The 18,772-nt window shown below is 68.0% G+C and overlaps 7 protein-coding genes across 7 annotated transcripts in view; 4 read left to right on the top strand and 3 right to left on the bottom strand.

Annotated features, from left to right (window-relative positions):
* CHLNCDRAFT_56887 (hypothetical protein) overlaps window positions 1-2,882 on the top strand; it is a gene marked incomplete at its 3' end in the record, with an annotated part of 4,348 nt that extends 1,466 nt beyond the window's left edge. The window contains exons 6-12 of the mRNA XM_005850826.1: window positions 123-266; window positions 474-658; window positions 1,290-1,509; window positions 1,687-1,842; window positions 2,041-2,228; window positions 2,441-2,606; window positions 2,769-2,882. Coding sequence (XP_005850888.1) covers window positions 123-266; window positions 474-658; window positions 1,290-1,509; window positions 1,687-1,842; window positions 2,041-2,228; window positions 2,441-2,606; window positions 2,769-2,882 — 1,173 coding nt within the window. The remainder of the gene's footprint in view (window positions 1-122; window positions 267-473; window positions 659-1,289; window positions 1,510-1,686; window positions 1,843-2,040; window positions 2,229-2,440; window positions 2,607-2,768) is intronic.
* A 399-nt stretch (window positions 2,883-3,281) lies between these two features.
* CHLNCDRAFT_140549 (hypothetical protein) lies at window positions 3,282-5,476 on the bottom strand (the record flags this gene model as incomplete). The annotated part of the gene is made up of 8 exons (XM_005850542.1): window positions 3,282-3,407; window positions 3,599-3,702; window positions 3,874-4,030; window positions 4,272-4,408; window positions 4,585-4,696; window positions 4,936-5,052; window positions 5,286-5,325; window positions 5,436-5,476. The coding sequence occupies 8 exons, from the start codon at window positions 5,474-5,476 to the stop codon at window positions 3,282-3,284; spliced, it is 834 nt and encodes a 277-aa protein (XP_005850604.1).
* Window positions 5,477-5,792: 316 nt separating this feature from the next.
* On the top strand, window positions 5,793-7,328 carry CHLNCDRAFT_140548 (hypothetical protein; the record flags this gene model as incomplete). The annotated part of the gene is made up of 4 exons (XM_005850825.1): window positions 5,793-6,191; window positions 6,335-6,638; window positions 6,851-7,010; window positions 7,259-7,328. 4 exons carry the CDS (start codon window positions 5,793-5,795, stop codon window positions 7,326-7,328), a joined length of 933 nt encoding a protein of 310 aa, XP_005850887.1.
* Window positions 7,329-7,789: 461 nt separating this feature from the next.
* CHLNCDRAFT_140547 (expressed protein) lies at window positions 7,790-9,570 on the bottom strand (the record flags this gene model as incomplete). The annotated part of the gene is made up of 7 exons (XM_005850541.1): window positions 7,790-8,066; window positions 8,201-8,322; window positions 8,472-8,528; window positions 8,746-8,829; window positions 9,020-9,160; window positions 9,291-9,368; window positions 9,460-9,570. 7 exons carry the CDS (start codon window positions 9,568-9,570, stop codon window positions 7,790-7,792), a joined length of 870 nt encoding a protein of 289 aa, XP_005850603.1.
* A 448-nt stretch (window positions 9,571-10,018) lies between these two features.
* CHLNCDRAFT_19872 (hypothetical protein) lies at window positions 10,019-12,612 on the bottom strand (the record flags this gene model as incomplete). The annotated part of the gene is made up of 9 exons (XM_005850540.1): window positions 10,019-10,285; window positions 10,460-10,702; window positions 10,876-11,022; window positions 11,179-11,234; window positions 11,344-11,446; window positions 11,608-11,713; window positions 11,886-12,078; window positions 12,170-12,305; window positions 12,358-12,612. The coding sequence occupies 9 exons, from the start codon at window positions 12,610-12,612 to the stop codon at window positions 10,019-10,021; spliced, it is 1,506 nt and encodes a 501-aa protein (XP_005850602.1).
* A 451-nt stretch (window positions 12,613-13,063) lies between these two features.
* Window positions 13,064-15,411, top strand: CHLNCDRAFT_140545 (hypothetical protein; the record flags this gene model as incomplete). Its single annotated transcript, XM_005850824.1, has 4 exons — window positions 13,064-13,140; window positions 13,410-13,656; window positions 13,794-13,952; window positions 14,095-15,411. The coding sequence occupies 4 exons, from the start codon at window positions 13,064-13,066 to the stop codon at window positions 15,409-15,411; spliced, it is 1,800 nt and encodes a 599-aa protein (XP_005850886.1).
* Window positions 15,412-15,848: 437 nt separating this feature from the next.
* CHLNCDRAFT_140544 (hypothetical protein) overlaps window positions 15,849-18,772 on the top strand; it is a gene marked incomplete at both ends in the record, with an annotated part of 5,061 nt that continues 2,137 nt past the window's right edge. The window contains 8 exons of the mRNA XM_005850823.1: window positions 15,849-16,127; window positions 16,278-16,398; window positions 16,589-16,848; window positions 17,080-17,339; window positions 17,532-17,706; window positions 17,898-17,969; window positions 18,228-18,396; window positions 18,609-18,637. Of these exons, the coding sequence (XP_005850885.1) occupies window positions 15,849-16,127; window positions 16,278-16,398; window positions 16,589-16,848; window positions 17,080-17,339; window positions 17,532-17,706; window positions 17,898-17,969; window positions 18,228-18,396; window positions 18,609-18,637 (1,365 nt within the window). The remainder of the gene's footprint in view (window positions 16,128-16,277; window positions 16,399-16,588; window positions 16,849-17,079; window positions 17,340-17,531; window positions 17,707-17,897; window positions 17,970-18,227; window positions 18,397-18,608; window positions 18,638-18,772) is intronic.

Below are 18,772 nucleotides of genomic sequence, written 5' to 3'. Positions count from 1 at the left end.
CCTGCCCCTCGTCGCAGCTGGCTGGCTGGCTGAGGCAGGGCTGAGCGAGCGTGCACCTGCTCTGCGCTCTTGCCTGTGCCCTCACCCTCGCCCGTGCCTTGCTGCTGTCGCTTGCGCTGCAGGAGATGAAGATAGACGATGTGGACCGCGTGCTAGACGAGATCAATGACCAGACGGACCAGATGCGGCAGATCCAGGATGCCATGGGGCAGCCCATCGGCGCCGCCGCCGACATCGACGAGGATGAGCTGCTGGGGGAGCTGGAGGTGTGTGGGGTGTGTGTTGGGAGGGCCTGGCTGCCTGGGTTGAGCTGTGGCTGTGTCGATGGGGCTGCAGGGAGCTGGCGAGGGTGGCTAGCCGTGATGCCCGGGGTGGACCATCGGGATGTTGCTGTTTGCACCCCTGCATGTCGACCTCGCCTGCATGTCGACCTCGCCTGCCTGACTCCTGGCCTGCCTGCCACCCTCCTGCAGGAGCTGGAGGCGACCCAGCTGGACGAGGCGATGCTCAGCGAGACGGCGCCGGTGCCCGCCCACAAGATCCCCGCCGCCTCGCTGCCCGCCATGCCCTCTGCGCCCACCACCAAGGCGCAGCCCGCGGCTGCCGCCAAGACTCCAGAGGAGCTGGAGCTGGAGGCGCTGCAAGCGGAGATGGCCTTGTGATGAGGCGGGCGCCAAGCGCCGGCCCGGCCTCGCTCGACCTTTGTCCTGCTCAGCCACGAGCAACCGGTGGTCCCGTGTCAGCACTGCTGTCCCAGCTGCTGCAGCAGGATTCATTCAGCTTTCTAGGCAGCTGCGGCGGCGGCGGGCTGGGCTTGACCGAGGGCAGCACATCAGCAGCTGCGGAGATCTGCCGCAGCTGTGCCGCCGCCTCCAGCCCGCCGTCGCATGCCGCCTCCCTCTCTTCTTGTTTGCTCTCTGTACAGTACCGCCTTCGTCACCTGTGCCATATGTATGTGCGTCTCTCAAGTCTCCCGATGACTGTAACAGCACTGCTCTGCCAGCACCGACGTGGAGCAAGAACTGCATCTGGCGGCTCTTCGCTGGCGCCAGTGTTCAGCCGCCGCCAGGTAGGACATCATGACATATCATATGCAGCATATGGCGGTGTGCGGCACACTGGACGGCATACCCTAGCCTCTCCCAGTGCCTGCTACACCCGCAGGCACTGCATGCACGGCTCTAGGGCTGACTTCTGACACCGGCAGGCGTGGTGGCTTCGCTTCTCGCAGTGGCGCCGGGCCCCTAGCAGCCTCCATAGTGCGCTGTGGCGATGGGACGCCACGACAGGCCCGAAAACTCGGCGCCGCCCGAGATTTTTTACAATGAGGACGAGGCCCGCAAGTACACAGAGAACAGCCGCATGGTGACTATCCAGACCACCCTGACGGAGCGGGCGCTGGAGCTGCTGGCGCTGCCGGACGACGGCGAGCCCAAGCTGCTGCTGGACCTGGGCTGCGGGTCGGGGCTCAGCGGCGAGGCGCTGACCGAGCGCGGCCACGTCTGGGTGGTGAGCACCTCCGCCGCCGCCCCCCCTGCACGCCCGCCTGCTGCCAGCGAGCGACCCACAGAGCCACGCAGCACGGTTTGCTGCGCCGGCATGGCTGTGTCGCGGTGCTTGTGCCGCTCCGCTGGCGAGGCGTGCTGTGCTGGCGATGTGCTGCTTCCCCCGCCTACCTCGGCGCAGGGCCTGGACATCAGCAAGGCCATGCTGGATGTGGCGGCGGAGCGGGAAGTGGAGGGCGACCTGTGCCTGCACGACCTGGGCCACGGCCTGCCCATCCGCCCCGGCACCGCAGACGGCGCCATCTCCATCTCCGCCGTGCAGTGGCTGTGCAACGCGGTGAGCGCAGCCCCGCCTCTCCACACACCCAGCCCGCTGCCAGCCTGCTGCCAGCCGAGCCCTGCTGGCTCACACGGCAGGAGGCCCCCAGAGCGCTGGCCGTGCCGGCGGAAGGAACACGGCCGCTCCCACCACCTGCCTCCCTCGCCTCCCTGCCCCCACATCCCTGCCTCCTCTCCCGCTGCCCCGCCCCCGCAGGACACCAGCGCCAACGAGCCGCGCAAGCGCCTGCGCCGCTTCTTCGACTCACTGTACGCGTGCCTGGCCAAGGGCGCGCGCGCCGTGCTGCAGATCTATCCGGCCAACACCGAGCAGGCGGCGATGATGACCAACGCCGCCATGCGCGCCGGCTTCAGCGGCGGCCTGGTGGTGGACTTCCCGCACAGGTGGGGGCAGGGCTGGGGCCTGGGCTGGGGCTGGGGCTGCGGCTGGGACTGGGGCTGGGTATGCGTCATGTTTGGCTTGCCTGCTTGCCTGCCTGCCCTGCCCCGCCGCCGCGGGGCGCCCCTCGCCATCGCTGGGCGCCCCCAGCCAACCCACCCACCCCATGCGCTCCCGCACGCTCGCCCCGTCTCCCACGCCGCGCCGCCGCCCGCAGCACCCGCGCCAAGAAGTACTTTCTGGTGCTGATGGTGGGCGGCACGGCGGCGCTGCCGCAGGCCAGGGGCCTGGACGGCGGTGAGCCCGATGAGGAGGATGCGGCGGCGGAGGTGTATGTGGGTCACAGGAAGACCAAGCGGCGAAAGCAGGGGCACGGCGACAAGGTGGGTGGCTGCCCACGGGTGGTGTGTGTGTGTGTGAGTAGGACCGTGGCTGGTGCGCAGCTGCGAGCAGCGCTGGATGGATGTGGGGCATCGGCTTCCAGTGTGCCTCGGCCCTTGCCTGACTTGGCCTGCCCTGCCTTTTGCTGCGTCTGTGTGGCGCAGGCCTCCAAGCGGGACTGGATTGTGAGGAAGAAGGCGCAGCAGCGGTCGCGGGGGTACACCGCCGTCAAGCCCGACAGCAAGTACACGGGGCGCAAGCGGAAAGACAGGTTCTGAGGGGTGTGTGGAGGACCGCCTCCGCCGCCCTGCACCCCTCTTGCTGCTGCCTGTCAATTTGTTTTTGTTCTTCTCTGCTGCTTGCTCGTGCCTGCTCCCTCCTCTCGCCTTGCTGCTTCTTTGACCTGCTTTCATCTCATGCACTGCCTGCCACAATGCCGGCGGCTACACGCCGCCATCCGCCATGCTCCCCGATGGTTGTGTGAGAGCGCAATGGGCGGAAGCGTCGCCACGCACGAGCAGGGCCAAACCCCGCTGCATGCCACAGCAGCCTTGCTTTCACACTTTTCTGAAGTGTGTTGCATGTAGTGCAGAAGTGGGAAAACATGGGGGGCACTGTGCTGGCGGCGCTGCCCGGCAGGCAGCCGGTCACCGCTGCGGTGCCGCCTTGCAGAAGCCTCAGGCGTTGCACGACTTGAAGTGGTGCTCGTCGATGGTGGAGTAGAGGTGGCCCTCGTTCTGCAGCGCCTCCACCGCCTCCCGCACCTGCACCAGGCTGTACCGCCCGCCAGAGCGGGACAGCACCTGCGCCGGCGGCCAGGGCAGCAGGCATCGCGGGGCGGGCATGAGAGCGGAGCAGGGGAGCAGACCCGGGCTGGGGGCCACCTCCAGCCAGCCAGCCAGCCCACAGCATGCCGCCTCAGCCGGCTGCCCTGCCTGCGATGGCGGGTCATGCCCGCGCGCCCGCCCCGCGGGCGGCACCGCCGCCTGCGCACCGCGTCAATTGAGATGCCTGCGTCGCTGGCCTGGGCATCGGGCGCGTTGAACAGGGTCATGAGGTCAGACTGGATGGCAGTGAGCCCGCCGGGGTTGTAGCCGGCTGCGGGCGGGAGGGGCAAGGGGTGGGTTTTGTTGAGCGGCGGCGGCGGGTGGAGAGGTGCGGCAGCAGCACAAGGACAGCTGGGCTGCGCCGGGCGGTGAGAGGGCCAGGCGGGAGGCCCCGCAGGCGCGACGGCGGGGCATGCCCAGGCCGGAAGGGGAGCCCACGCACCCGCTGCTGGCGCTGCGTAGCCGGCCACAGCCGGGGCGGCCCCGCCGTAGGCGCCCTGGGCGGCGGGGGCGGGCGCGGCGGCGGCGCCCGCCTGATCGCCGCCGCCCTTTGTGAGGTGCACGTGCTGGAAGATGCACTGCAGGAAGTGGTAGGTGACCTGCGGCGGGGGAAGGGGGGGGGAGGGTGGTGGGAGGGCACAGCGCAGCGTAGAGCATCGTGCAGCCGCGCAGCTGCTGAGCTTAGCACCTGCACTTATGCACAAACGCACCCAAAGCACACGCGTGCATGCATGCACCACCGCCACCACCACCACCACCGCCACCGCCACCACCATCCCGCTACACGCACACACACACACACACAAACACACACACTCTCTCTCCCCTGCAGGGCCCCACCTCGTTGTGGTCTGTGACGGTCCGTATGTTGAAGGCCAGCACATCCTGGGTGCGCCCAAAGTTGGAGATGTGGCCGTGCACCCGCACATACATGCCCGCACGCCACTCGGCGCGCCGCTGCTTCTCCAGCTCGCTGTCTGCGGCGCAGGCGGACGGGCAGGCAGGGGGTGGGGACCCCCCTCAGCACGCCAGCACAGGAGGCTCTCGGGCCCGCTGCGCACGCACGCTGGACGCCAGTGGGGCAGCCGCACCCTGCTCGTGCAGGCTGACGCTGCCGCCGCCGCCGCGGCAGGCATCCCACCGTCCGCCTCACCGTCCTCGCTGATCCAGATCTTTACGTCCGCCTTGCCGGTGCCGTCGTCGATCTTCAGGCCAAAGGTGAGGCCCGACTCGCTGGTGGACAGCACCTTGCCGACCAGCGTGACCTGCGGGCGGCAGGGGGCGGGGGCAGCAGCGGGCAGCGGCATGGGCGACAGGCCTACCCACCGAGAGGATGAGAGGGCCGGCAAGCGGCACTCTGTGCAGCTGGGCTGGCGCACGGCGTCCCGAGGTGTTGGGAAGAGCTGTCACACCAGCGTCCCGAGGGTGCGCCCGGAGGGTGCTGGGCTGCTGGCGCACAGGCTGGGGCCTCTGGGGAGTGGAGATGGAGCCCCCCAGCGCTCACGTTTGTGATTTCCTTGCCGTCCAGAAGCAGGGTGTCGTCCTGGCGGGTGGAGTTGGCGTCGTGAAGCTGCTTGATGGTCAGCGCGCGCAGCGTCTGCTGCTTGCTGTCGTAGTTCTTCTGCGGGCAGGCGGGCAGGCAGGGCAGGCGACGGAGGCAAGGCACCAAAGGCGGTCGGCGGCTGGCGAGGCGCATGCGAAGATGGAGCCAGCGCAGGGAGCAGTGGGGGTGGGAACACCATCAAATGGCAAGAGGGTGAGGGCTGACGAGGCATCCGCGGGCTGCCAAGGCAAGCGGTGCCCCTGGTGCTTCGCAGCGGCGCAGTGCAAGGCACCCCCGCCGCTACCGCCCACCTTGCCGCTGGCGCCACCGCCGCCACCACCGCCAGCTTGCCTGCACAACGGCCCCAACATTAAATGTCAGCTTGCACCTGTGGCAGCATGGCGCACAGCAAGGTCAGGCACAGCCCCACTCACGAAGGCATAAAGCCTGCGCCATTGAACTGGCTGGCGCCCGTCTCGCCGAAGCCGCCACCGCCGTACATGCTGCTAGAGGTGCTAGAGGGGTCACGTGCGGGGGTGCGCTAGCAGGCTGCGATCAACGGGGATTTAAAAGGGAGCGGGGGAGGGTGCTTGCGGTGACTTTCAGCAGTCGATGATGATGCGGGGAGTCCAAACAGGACGGTGGACAGGAAGCAGGGGGCGTGGGGAAGGAACAATGCATCGTGCCTGCTACGCCGTGCTGCGGGTTGGCCTCGCTGGCGCAAGCTATGTTCTGGTTCATTGCCCATCCAGTCCTGCTATTTCGGCCTGCCATCACATTGCTGGCAGCAATTCTCGCCGCTCAGCTTCGGTCTCGCCATGAGCCGTACATGGGCTGTGCAGCAGCAGCCCCACCACATAGCGTCTCAGCGTCCTGGCAGGCAGCGACCCGGGCTGCTGTCCACCCGAGCCAGCAGCACGGAGCCGCAGCAAGGCGCGCAGCCGCCGGCGGTGGCGCCGACGCAGCAGCAGACGCAGGCGCAGGTGGGCGCCTCCGCCGCCGCCTCCTCCAACACTTACGAGTTCACCTACCATGGCAGCGACGGCCGCATGAAAGCCACGTTTGAACAGGCCTTCAAAAACGTCGGCCGCAGCGGCGGCAGCAGCAGCAGCGCCCGCACGGCCGGCGGCGGGCCGGCGGCCCCCTGGGCGCTGAGCTACCAAATGGCTGAAAAGTACACGCTGTGGAACGACGACCTCAAGACCCGCCTGCTGAAGGTGCGCATGGCTCCGCCGCTGCCTGCGATAGCAGCACATTGTTGTCCCAGAGGCGCCGGCATGCATCCCCGCAGCACCACCACCAGCGCCGCCACCCACCGCCGCCGCTCCCCCATGCCTTGCCCCCGCCGTGTGCCCCGCAGCGCGTGGCGGCCAACGAGCTGGGCATCGGCGACGAGGAGCTGGAGGCGCGGCTGGTGCGGCTGCAGCTGCTGCTCCCCGACATCCAGACCAAGCTGGCGGGCATGAAGGCGCGGGTGGTGGCGCGCCTGGCGGGCGACGTGGAGCAGCTGCCCGCGCGGCTGCTGCGCCTCAAGGCCATCTTCCCGGGGGCCAACACCTCGCTGCTGGCCATGCGGCAGCCGGAGCTGGTGCTGGGGTTCGACCTGGAGCGGCTGCAGGGGATTGCGGAGGAGCTGCGCCAGATGCTGCCCATCCTGGACATTGGTGGGTGCATCATCAGAGTTTTGGAATTTGCCGCTGCTCTTGTCGGTCCATAGCAGGCAGGCTGCTCAGGCCAGCCTGGTTCCTGCAGGAAGCAGCTGCTTGCCGCTCCTGCTACTACAACCGCGCGTGCGTGCTTGATGAGTTGCTCATGCGTCGCGCTGCGCCTGCCCTTCCCTGCCCCAACCCCTGCTCCTCTCCTGCCCTGCGCGCAGACCGGCTGGTGGAGGCCAACCCCGCCATGCTAGATGTGCCGGGCCTGCAAAAGGCGATGGCAGAGGCGCAACGCATCATGCCGCAGCTGGATGTGCAGAAGGCGATGGCCACCGACCCGCAGCTCATCTTCTCCTTCCAGACCGGCAACCAGCTCATACCGTAAGTGGGGCATGGAGGGCGGGAGCTTGCTGTGTGTGTGTGTGTGTGTGTGTGTTCTGGGCCTGCAGGGGCTGAAGGTGGGGGCAGCCAACTGGCTGCTGCCGCTGCTTGCCTGTGCCTCTGCACGTGTTTCATGCTGGTGGAAAAGGGGGGCCTGGACTGACTAGCGAGTGTGGCCCTGTGCGCATGGAGCCACTACGACCAGCCAGGCATCACCCTGCACTGCTCGGCGCCCCCCTGCTGCACAGATATGATCAGTTCCAACCTGAGGGTGCCGCAGCCGAGGACGACGATGAATACGCGGCATACTATGAGTAGCAGCCCTCCGTCTCCTTTACGCAGCAATGTCATCCCTTGTTACAGCAATGGCAATGCTGCAATGCAGATTCTTGGCATAATCTAAACTGGAGAACAACGTTGGAGCCATGTCTGCTGTCGGCTTACGTGCTCGTCACACAGGCAGTCACTTCACATGCAAAGGGGCATCAGCGATGGCGACGCACAGTCAGCCCTGACGGGCGCATACCACAAGTTTGTCAGGGGAGTACACATTTGGGCGGGAATGGGAACAAGTTGGTCAACGAGGCGGTTCAGTGAACAGCCGGGTGGGCATCAGAGGGGTGGGCTCAGTGGGGAAAGACGCTCAAGGAAAAGGGAGGAGATCGGGGCAAGCGGTGGGAGGTAGAGGGCATGGTTCCGAAGTTTGGTTTTGGGTTTCAACAACAGGCTTGCCCACGGCCTGGGTTTGTGGGCTCCGATTGTGGGCTCCAGCCGCCTGCTCAGGCAGTCTTCACAGCCCCACCCGCAGCGGCAGCGGCAGCGGCGGCTGCTGCAGCGGCAGCCTGGGCCGCCGCGGCGGCGGCGCTTGCGGCATCAGATGGCGCCTTGGCCACACTCGTGGCGATGGCGGGCACGTCTGGGATGACGTCGCGGGCGGCCACCAGCGCCACGCCCGTCTCGCCCAGGGCCTGCTTGATGATGGTCTGGAACGAGGCAGCGTCCTTGTTGAGGGCTGCCAGGCGCTGGTACTGGGACTCCTCCTCCTCGGCATGCTTGCTGCACAGGCAGGGGGCGCGGGCAAGGTGAGGGCCTAGCAGGCTCGCGAAGACAGCTGGATGATGATCTGGAACCTGCCACCGAGCGGCGGGCTGCACAGGCTGCAGATGCGGCTCACACATGCCCCGCCTCACTTGGTGGCGATGGTGTAGTTGTCCTGCAGCTGCTGCAGCTTGCGCTGGGCATCAATCAGCTTGGGGTCCTGGGCCAGCACCTTGCCAGACAGGGCATCGGCCGTGTCCTTGGCGTGGCTGGCCTGCGGGGGCGGCGAGGGGCAGAGCGCGTGGCATCCATCAGCGCGCAACCCGATGCAGCGGGCAGGCCCGCCTCGACGGGCAGGTGCGGAGCAAGGTGGCCAAGTGTGGGAGGCAAGCACATGCCACATGCACCACCCGGGTCTCCCACCTTGGTGCGGGCGGTAATCATGGCATCGTATGCCTTGTTCACAAACTTCTGCTTGTGCTGCAGCGGGACGGAAGGGCTGGAAAGCGCGTTGGCGGGGCCGTGGCCAGAGGCAGCGGGGCACTACCCTCAGCCCTGCACAGGCCCGCGGCTCGCCCCAAGGCTGCAACGGGGTCCCCGTGGGGAGCGCGGCAACAGGCGGCTGGATGGGGCACCTTGAGGCGCCCTGAGAAGGCCATGCAGGCAGGCAGGGGCAGGGAGCAGGGGCCTCACTCACGTATGCATCCAGGTACTTGGCGTCCCAGGCATCTAGTGGGCCCAGCGCCTCGGACTGAATCTTCACCAACAGGTCACCCTTGACCTGACAGGCCACAGCGGCAGCACACAGCACTTAAGATACCAGCGGCGCATACGTTTTGCGGTGTATGCCAGTGACGGCTGCCACGGCATGACGCAGGGCATGCGCGCTTCCACGACTTTCCTGCACGGCCGCTGGGTAGCCACTGCTGTATCTCCCTGAGCAACCCGTGGCTCACAGCTGCGCCATGCACCTTGGTGAGGGAGTCGGCGGAGAAGCCCTTGCCGCCAATGGGGTCGTGCTGCTCGGTCATGGAGTGGTCCACCGCTTCCTTGCTATCGTAAACGTGAGGCAGAGGCGTGTTGAGTACGGTGTTGGCCGTGTCCAGCGCCGTCTGCAAGCGGGGAGGTTGCAGGGAAGAGGTGCGGCCGGGGAGCAGTCGGGCAACGGGAGAGTCACAGCACTGGGCGGGGGCGGGGGTGGGTGCCGCATGTACTGAAGCGAACAAAGCCCTGTTGACTCACCTCCGCTGACTTGCTCAGGGCCTTGAGGTCCTTGGTGGCCTTGATGAGCTTGTTGTGCAGGTCAGTCGCTTCGCGCAGCTGGGAGGAGCAGCGGGAGGAGCTCCGTGAACGGCATGCACGCAACATCAGAAGGTGCGGCCCGCACACGGCTGTTTGGCACCATCCTCACCATGGCGAAGCAGCGCGACTTCGGGTCGCCCTTGGCCTCGAAGAGAACTGTTTGTTTGATGGTGTCGTATGCGCCGCCGGTGCTGACACTCTTGCTGCCTGAGCAACCCATACTGAATGGCGCGGTGTTTGGTGCGGGTGTCGGGACTCTCGGGTGCTGCGGCAGCAGAGGGCGATGGTCGGGTGAGGGAGGGTGGAGGTAGGTAAGGGGGTGGCCTGGGCGCTGAGCAACGTGAAAGGGAGAGCGCTGCAGCTGCACCGAGCGATTTATGAGGCGCAGCACGGCATCGCACGGCCCGCGGGGCAATCCGTTCTTCACAACGTGAGGATGACTTAAGGCGCAGCTAATGCAACAATTCCTGGTAATGCATGGGTCCGAGTTATGCGGTGACTGGGCACCCACCGCAAGGGCGGCCTGTCTGGCTCGGCGATGCCGAGCCTGAGACTGTTGCGCTTCAACCCCAAGGGTCCACATAGGCTGCATGTTCCACGATTCAAGGCGCCATAGAGCGTAGGTCAGGAAGGCCAGCATCGCACTGGAACAACAGCAGCACCCAGCGCTAGCCGCTCGCCGCCTTTTGTTGGCGTGCCCGAAACTCGCCAAAGCACCGTGCCAGCCGCTGCAGCAGCTCCTCAATGTCGGCCTCGAGGGTGCCCAGCGCCGCAGCCACGGTCAGGTAGTCGCAGGGGTAGGCGTCATGGTGGGCTCCATAGCCGGCAAACGCCAGGCCGCCCACCTCAGCGCGCTTGCCGCGGGCCACCACCCGCGTGCCCGACACGCAGCGGCCAAACAGCATGGATCCCAGGAAAGTGATGGGCGGCCCAGCCTGGCTGCCCTGCTGCTGCTGCTGCTCCGGTGGCTGCTTCAAATTCTGCTGCTGCTGCTGCTCGGCTAGCAGCTCCGCTGGCTGCTCCGCTGGTTGCCCCAACTCCTGCTGCAGCTGCGGCTGAGCCACGGCCGGCTGCCCTCCCGGCTGCGCCACCTGCTGCCTCGCCTCGACCGCCGGCCCAAAGCTGGCTAGCGACAGCGCCAGCGAGATGGGGTTCCCAGGCGTCTCCAGCACCCGCTCGCCATGCTGCTCTGCAAACTGGCGCAGCAGGCGTGCCGTGGCGCTGTGCAGCTGCTCCCGCTGCTGCAGCATGCGGCGCCAGCCGGTGGCACCCCAGTGCAGCAGCGTGATGAGCAGGTCCAGCAGCGGCGACATGCAGGCGCGACCCGGGTACAAGGAGGCCACCCGCTCCACCTGCAGGCAGGGCGGTGCATGTGGGTGGGGAGGTGCAGAGCGGCAGGCATGCCCGCTGGTCTCCCACTGCGGAGAAGGCTGCGCGCATCCAAGTGCGGCAGCCCAGCTTCCACCTTCCTGCCAGAAGCACCAACAGCGGCGGGCCCGTGCCGTTGCCCACCCAGCAGGCGCACCAGCTGCGTGGCGCCGGCGCGTGCAGCGATGACGGCGCCCCCTACTGGCACCATGAAATTCTTGTCGGTGCTCTGCACCACAGCATCAACCCGCCCCTTGCGCCACGCAGAGCACACCTGCAGGCACGACCACGGCGCTGCCGTCGGCTGGCCGGGCGGCGTGGGGGTTCTGCCCTGCCGCGGGGTGGCCGCCCGAGAGGTGCTGAAGCACAGCACAGCACGGCACAGCACAGCACAGCAACCAAGCAACAACCGCTCCTTCCCCTTGTTGCCCGCCTGCTCGCACAGTGCCGCCGACTGCACGCCATAGGCGTTGTTGATAATGTGGGCGACGCCGGCCTGCTGGCACAGCTTGGCAACTGCATGGCAGGCAGCCGGACAGGTGCAGGACGCTGGGTGCTCGGGCGGCCGGCAGCATCCGAATAGGCAGAGCCAGCTTCAAGGAAGCAATGCCCAGCAGCGACTGACCTGCCACTACATCGTCGGCAGCACGTGGCGCAAAGCAGCTGGTGGTGGTGACAATGCACGCAATGGCATCTGCCCCCAGCTGCTCCACCTGCTGGCACAGCGCCTGCAGGCAGGGAGGCCGAGGGCACAAGCTCACCACTGCCGCTTGCATGCAATGCATGGCTGCTCACTGTGGCCGTGGGTCGCAACGCAACGGCGCGCAGGTGCACTGTGCGGTCACGCTGGCCAGTGCCGGCACGGCCGCCTTGCCTGCATGTCTGTCACCAGCTGGTCGCCCTCCAGGCGCAGCGGCACCACCACGGGCTCAAACCCCGAGGCCTGGATGGACTTGAGGCACGTCTTCTGGTCGATGCGCGGCCACAGCACATACCTGCCAGGCAAAGGTGGAATGGCAGCTGCTTATGGGGTTGGCTGTCCCACTGCCCCACAAAAGAGGAGCCGCAACAAGAGCTGCCTTAGCCTGGCCCCCAGGGGCACAGGTGCAGGGTGGCATGGCACTCAGGGCCGCCACCGCGCTACGCCACACCAGCCAGGCAGCGCACCTGGCGGCGGGCGGGCGCGTGCCGCGCAGCGCCAGCAGCGTGGCTGTGATGGCCATGCCAGTGGCCAGCGGCACCACCAGCGCCTGCCCCACCTCCCTCAGGCCCGCCGCCTCCAGCGCATCCGCCGCCAGCAGGTGCGTGAGCTTGGCCAGCAGGGAGGAGCCGGCTGCCTTGGGCTGCTCCGCGGCAATATCTCCTGCAAACGGTAAGCCGGTAAGCGGTGGATGGAGCCTGGTGGTGGAGGCAGGCAGCGGGTTAGGGGTGGCGATGTGCGGGGCACACACCCAGCTTGCCTGAGCGTCCGATGCCGTGCGCCAGGCGGTAGTGGCGGCGCGCCACCAGCTCGCTGGCCACCCGCGCCTCGCGCTCCCCCACCCCCACATTGTCCAGGAAGTTGTTGCTGTCCATCATGGCCGCATCCTGCGAGCCAACAGGGGTGGGGGTGTGCGGCCTGATCGGCTGGCTTGTAGACGTGGAAGGGTGTTCCATCGCCAGCCTGCCATGGCGCAGTGCGTGATGAAAGTTGGCGCTTGTCAGCAATGCATGGCAGCCGTCTTGCCTGCAGCAGCATCTCGATGGTGGCATCGTCCCAGCCCTGCTCAGGCAGGCGGCGCTGGGAGAGGAGCGTCTTGATGAGGCGCCGCCGCGCCGCCAGTGCCTGGCTGCCCTGCTGGACGTAGGTCTTGGAGACGAGGGAGCAGGCGACGGCGCAGTTGTCGGCATCCATCGTGTTCACACCTCAAGCGGCGCCGCAGCTCTGCAAAGTGAATGGAGGACGTGGAGAAGGAATGCCATCAGGCTCAAGCGAAGGAGAGCGGTGGCGGCCAGGCGGCGGTGGCAAGGCATGGTGCCTGCGGCGCTCCCATGGGCCCCACGCATCGCATATGATCAGTTCGACGCAGTGAGCAAGCGTACATCCACCTGGGGGTTCGGTGAGCGGCTGCGCAACTTGGTACGCTCAGCAACGGCCACAGGGACATGCACCGCAGCCTGATCCGAAGAGGGGTGATGGCAGGCATCAAATTGAGGATGCAACGCGGCGAAAACACATGTCACCAGCACCCACAGTACAGGTTGAGACGTACACCCTTGTCCAAGAGCGACGCAATCTAATGCCTGCTTGATACCAAACACATTCATGATCGCCTCAGGGGCCGACAGGTCCACAGCAACCTCTGATGGCTGAGTCTGAGTTCAGCGCCGATCATTCCAAGCTGCTGGCGCTGGAGGCGGCGGCTCTGGCGGATGTAGAACAGTACGGTGTCTGCTCCCTGGCGGACAAAGCTCGGGTGCAGAAGCTATCGCTGCGCATACAAGACAAGCTGTCGCAGATACGTGCCCTGACGCGTGATCTGGAGCTGCTGGTGGAGGAACTGGACAGGCAAGGCGGTGCTGAGGGCGGGGGCAATGCTGCGGCCGCCTGCGTGGGCCTGCCGCCAGTCCGCCCTGGCCACCCGCTGCCACCGCTCTGGCCTCGGTCGCTCCTGCTTCCTTCGTGCTCATGCCTCCTTGCCCTGATTGCAGCGACGAGGAGCGGCAGCAGGTGGAGTCGCTGCTGGCACACCACAAGGTGGAGTATGATCGCATCCAGGCGGCTTTCAAGCAGGCAGCGCTGGCCCAGCGCACCGCCGCGCTGCGCAGCGCAGCTGAGGAGCGGCGCGAGCTGCTGTCGGGCGCCGACGCTGCGGCGCGGCTGCGAAAGCTGCAGACCGAGGCGGACAGCGTGGCGCTGGCAGAGGATGTGACGGGGGGCCTGCGCCGCACGCGCCAGGTGGGGGATGCATGCAGGACTCTCTCCGCGATTTGGCCTAGCCTCTCTGGCCCACAGTGTATCAGATGCTGCCGCAAGGAGGGCCCCCCCAACGTCCCTCATTCTCATGTTGCCACCCTCCCCCCCGTCGGCCACAGGTGCTGGCGGAGGAGCTGGAGCACACGAGCGCCACGCTGGCGGCCATGGAGGCCTCCCACGCCTCGCTGGCCAAGACGCGGGACGAGTACCGCGGCCAGCACGGCCAGCTCAAGCGCAGCAAGGGGCTGCTGGGCACGCTCAACTGGCAGGCAAAGTCGGTGCGTGGGTTGCGATGCGGGAGCTGACAGGCGCACGGCAGGGGCCGCCCTCTGCCCGTCTGCCCTGCCCTTCATGCACCAGACATGAGATTCCCTCCCTGACGCAAGCCCCTTCCATCCATCCTGTGTTCCACGCCTACAGGAGACGTATATGCTGTGGTTTGGGCTCACCCTCTTTGTGCTGGTGTGTGCCTACATCTTCCAGAAGCGGGCCGGGCACTTCATCCCCGACCGCCTCAAGCCGGGCTCCCTGCTCAAGGCCGCCGGGCTGACGGCACGCAGCCGACCCATGCCGGTGCCCGCGCCCACGCAGCGGCTGCGGCCCCAGGCGCCGCCGCCGCGGGGTCGCGTGCCGCCGCCGCAGCAGCCGCAAGCCGCCGTGGAGCAGCAGGCAGCCTGGGAGGAGGAGGAGGTGGAGCCATACATGCCGGCGCCACCCGCCCCGGTGCCTGACAAGCGCGAGGCCGCACCTGCACATGACCAGGAGCAGGAGCTGCCGCCGTACGAGCCTTATGATGGGGTGGAGGTGGAGCACTCCGTGTATGGGCCAGCATCGGCGGTGCCACAGGAGGCGCCGCCAGCGATGCAAGATCCGGCGCCAGATGTGCAGCAGGAGGCGGCGCCTGTAGCGGCGCAGGCGCAGGAGGAGCCGGCGCAAACCGAATTCAAGCAGCAGCTGGAACCTGTGGAGCAGGTGGAGCCGGAGCAGCAGCCCGAGGCAGCTGAGGTCGCGATGGACGGGGCAGATGCTGATGTGGAGCAGCTGGCTGCAGGCACAGATCCTGCGGCAATGCCGGCCACCCAGCCAGCAGAATTGCAACCGGAGCACAGCATGCCGCCAGAGGAGACAGCAGCAGAACATCAGCAGGGGGAAGCAGGCGAGGTTCAGCAGGAGGCGGCGCCACAGGAGCCCGTGCGGCAGGAGCCTGCTTCAGCTGCAGAGGCTTCTTCGGTGGAGCAGCCGCCAGTTGCCACACAAGCTGAGGTGCACGAGCCTCCACCCTCACAGCAGGAGGCGGGCAGCGGCGCTGGCGGAGACCCAGAGTTGTTGGATGCGCTGCCGCAGCCAGACGCCGTGAGAGGCGTGCCTCTGGAGCAGGCGCCAGACGCCGCTGCAGACGAACACGAACCTGCAGTGTGGCCCGAGGGGGCTCCAGAGTTTGACAACACCGAGCCCGGCAGCCCGGCCTACGCGGCGGCGCATGCGGCGGCAGCGGCCGGGGACCAGCAGCCTGCCGACGGCCGCAGCAACATCATCCACGACAGGCAGGGCCGGCCGATTGTGGTGGACAGAGTGGAGGAGTATGTTCGCAACCCACACAAGCACGCGGGTGCAGCCGATCAGCAGCAGGCGGCGGTAGGGCAGCCGGACGAGGAGCAGCCGCCCGGGGAGCATCCTGCGGAGCCTGCCAAGCCGGCGCCGGCGGCTGCAGACGGGCAGGCCCATGATGAGCTGTGACGTGGCCTCTTGTTGATTGGCGTGTGCTTCTGTGTGCTGGAGTTGGCTGTACATTATCACTCTGTGGCGCAAGCATCGGTGGAGCAGGCAGAGGCGGGCTGCGAGCCAGGGCGCAGCAGAGCTATCGCCTGTTCCGGGAAGGCAGGGCACGGGTTTGTGGGACTGTCACAAATCACTGCATCGTGCTGCAAACATCTGTGGGAGCCATTCAACAGGGAACATGATGGGCTCTATCTCCTGACCTTGGAAAAATGCGGCATGCTGCCGCCTGCGCCACGCTGCGCACGGCGTGATGCGGCCATAGCCTCATCAGGGGTTTCGCCCACCAGTCGCATTGCGTCGTTGCCCTTCCAGGATCGCCTGCATACCACTGCCAGCCGTTCCTAGGAATTGCTGGAGGCGGGAGGAGCAGCAGACTCAGCTCGCAAATCCTCGACATGAGGGGCACACAGCAGGCCCTGAGGGCCCTGAAGCACCTGGTGGTGCATTTTGAGCCGGAGCTTCTGCAGCTCTCGGAGCGCCTGGTGTCCAGCTCGCTAGCCAGCACTTCGGGCGCCTCTGCTGCCGCGATCATGGCTGCGCTGCGCAGCGAGCCTGCCCTACAGCGCCTGGCGCCGCGGTTGCTGAGCACCCTGGCCGGCGGCGGGCGTGGCGGCGTGGCGCGGCAGGCGGGCCAACTTGCCGGCAGGCTGCTACGGCAGCAGGAGGCGCAGCAGGTGCGTTGGCACTGTTCAACTGCTCGTAGGCATGCGGAGAGCGCAGCGGCCGGTGCAGGCTGGGCGCTGCGCGCCGCCGCTGCTTGCCGGGCCGGCAATTACGTCAGCCTGCCCTGACCGCCCCCCTCGCCTTTCGCCGCGTGGGTGCAGGCGCAGGCGGTCGCCCCCTGGCGACGCCTGTTCAGCAGCGAGACGCCGCGCCGCGGCTGGGACAAGTTCTATCCCAAGGGCAAGGGGCGGCGGCCAGAGGGGGAGGCCAAGGGGGCCAAGGGTGAGCGAGGCGCCCGGCAGGCGGCGGCGTGCCTGCCGCCTTCCGGATGGCGCCGACGACTGTTTGCCTCGCTGCTGTCGCCGACAGCCAGCCACTCACCCAGCAGTTCGCCCCCCACTCAACCAATGGTGCCACCCGCAACCGCAATACCGCAACGCACCCTCCTCCCCACTCGCCCCCTGCCACGCAGAGGCGCCCAAGAAGCCTGCCGAGGGCGGCGTCGCCGGCGGCGGCGGCCCCGGCGGCCCCGGCTCCGACTCGTTCGAGGCCCTGACCAAGAAGGGCCTGCAGCAGGTGGCTCCCATCCTGCTGGTCATGCTGGCGGCGGCCACGCTGATGGGCGCGGGGCGGCAGGATGCGCAGGAGGTGTCGTTCCAGTGGTTCAAGGCGCAGCTGCTGGCCAAGGGGGTGGTGGACAAGGTGGAGGTGGCCAACAAGCAGATGGTCAAGGTGACCCTCGGGGGCGGCTGGGGCCCCGGGTGGGGGTGGGGTGGGGGTTTGCGCCGCGCAATTAGGTGTGTCGGGTGGCCTGGCAGGGACCACAGTGCCAAAGCCGGGGTAGTGGCGGGTGAGGGGCTGGGTGCGAGCAGGCGGCGCCCACCTCAGCATTGAGCGCACCCGTTCAGCAGCTGCTGACGGTTAACCCCTTCCCTCGCCGCTGCCCTCCCCTTGCCGCCGCAGGTGTATGTGCGCCCGGTGTCGGCGGGGCGCCGCCCCGCGGGCGCCGACGCCGGCGCCGGCGCCGGCGAGCTGCTGATCGGAAGCGAGGGCGGGGCGGAGGACGCGGCGTACGGCGCGGGCGCGCCGGGCGGCGGCGGCGGCGGCGCGGGCGCGGGCCAGGGCCGCGGCGTCTACAAGTTTTACTTCAACATCGGCAGCGTGGACTCGTTTGAGCATGCGATGGAGGAGGCGCAGGAGGCGATGGGGGTGCCCAGCAACAAGTGAGCCGAGGCACAGCCTGGGCGCAGCCTGGCCGTGGCTGCCAGCGGGTCGAGCTGGCGCCAGCGAGGGCGCTGCGGCAGCGGCCGCTGCTCCCTGGCCCTTGCCCCTGCCCGGGTCGGCCGCGGCCGCGCCGCTCACCAGCTCCTGTACTGCCTCATGTACCGCTGCTGTACCGCCCTCCTGTACCGCAGGATGGTGCCCATCGTGTACACCAGCGAGGTCAGCTGGCAGCAGGAGCTGTGGCGCCTCCTGCCCACCATCCTGCTCATCGGCGGCTACGTGTGGTTCACGCGCCGCCAGCTGGGCGGCCTGGGCGGCGGCGGCGGGCCCGGCGGCCGCGGCATCTTCAACGTCGGCAAGGCCTCGGTGAGAGGGCGGGGGTGGGTGGGCCCTGCTGGGTTGGGCTGGGCCGCCGGCAGCCCTGCCGGCCACGCCTGTCGCTCACCCTGCGCCAGCCTCCCTCTCCGCACCCGCCCTTGGTGCGTGCTGGTCCCACCCCGCCTGACAGTCGCCCCTCACCACTTTACCCCTCACCCCCCACCCCCCACCCCCGCCAGATCACCCTGCTGGACAAGAACGCCAAGAACAAGGTGACGTTCAAGGATGTGGCGGGGTGCGACGAGGCCAAGGTGAGGCCGGGCCGCCCCAGACATGAATCGCCTGCCCCCAACGCGCCTGAGCCGCTGCCGCCGCTGCGCCGCCCCGCCACCCTGTCACCCTGCGCCGCCGCCACCTCACCTGCCATCCTCCATCCTCGACCCCACCCGCCCTGCGCCGCCGCCGCCTCGCCTGCCCCCGCCATCCTCGCCCCCCACCCCACCTCACCTCACCCCACCCACACCACCACACCACCCACACCACCACCACCACACCACCCCTGCCCGCAGGTGGAGATCATGGAGTTTGTGAACTTCCTGAAGAACCCGGGCAAGTACAAGGAGCTGGGGGCCAAGATACCCAAGGGCGCGCTGCTGGTGGGGCCCCCCGGCACCGGCAAGACGCTGCTGGCCAAGGCCACCGCGGGAGAGGCGGGTGTCCCCTTCCTCACCATCTCGGGTGAGGGGTGGGGCAGGGCGTGGTGGCGGCGGCAGCAGGCGCCACATCATGCACATCCCCTGTGGGACAGCACAGGACGCAGCTCCCCCCGCCAGTGCCCGGCAGCGGCACCCCACGCGCTTGCCCCCTGCCCGGCAACCTGTGCCACCGCCCGCCCTCCCGCTTGCTCACGTGCCCGCGCGCCACACCCACCCCTCGCCCTCGCCCCGCAGGCAGCGACTTCATGGAGATGTTTGTGGGGGTGGGCTGGGAGGCTGGGTTGAGCAGCCAGGGAGGAGTGTTTGCAGGTGGGCCGGGTGGCCGGCGCAGCGGGGCCGGCACGCCAGTCGGGCCGCGGGGCGACGGCGCAACCTGGGCACCTGCGCCTGCTGAGGAG

This window comes from Chlorella variabilis (genome assembly GCF_000147415.1).
Source record: "Chlorella variabilis unplaced genomic scaffold CHLNCscaffold_3, whole genome shotgun sequence".
NCBI lineage: Eukaryota > Viridiplantae > Chlorophyta > Trebouxiophyceae > Chlorellales > Chlorellaceae > Chlorella > Chlorella variabilis.
Note: the sequence above shows the minus strand (reverse complement) of the source record. Positions and strands in the feature narration are given on the sequence as shown.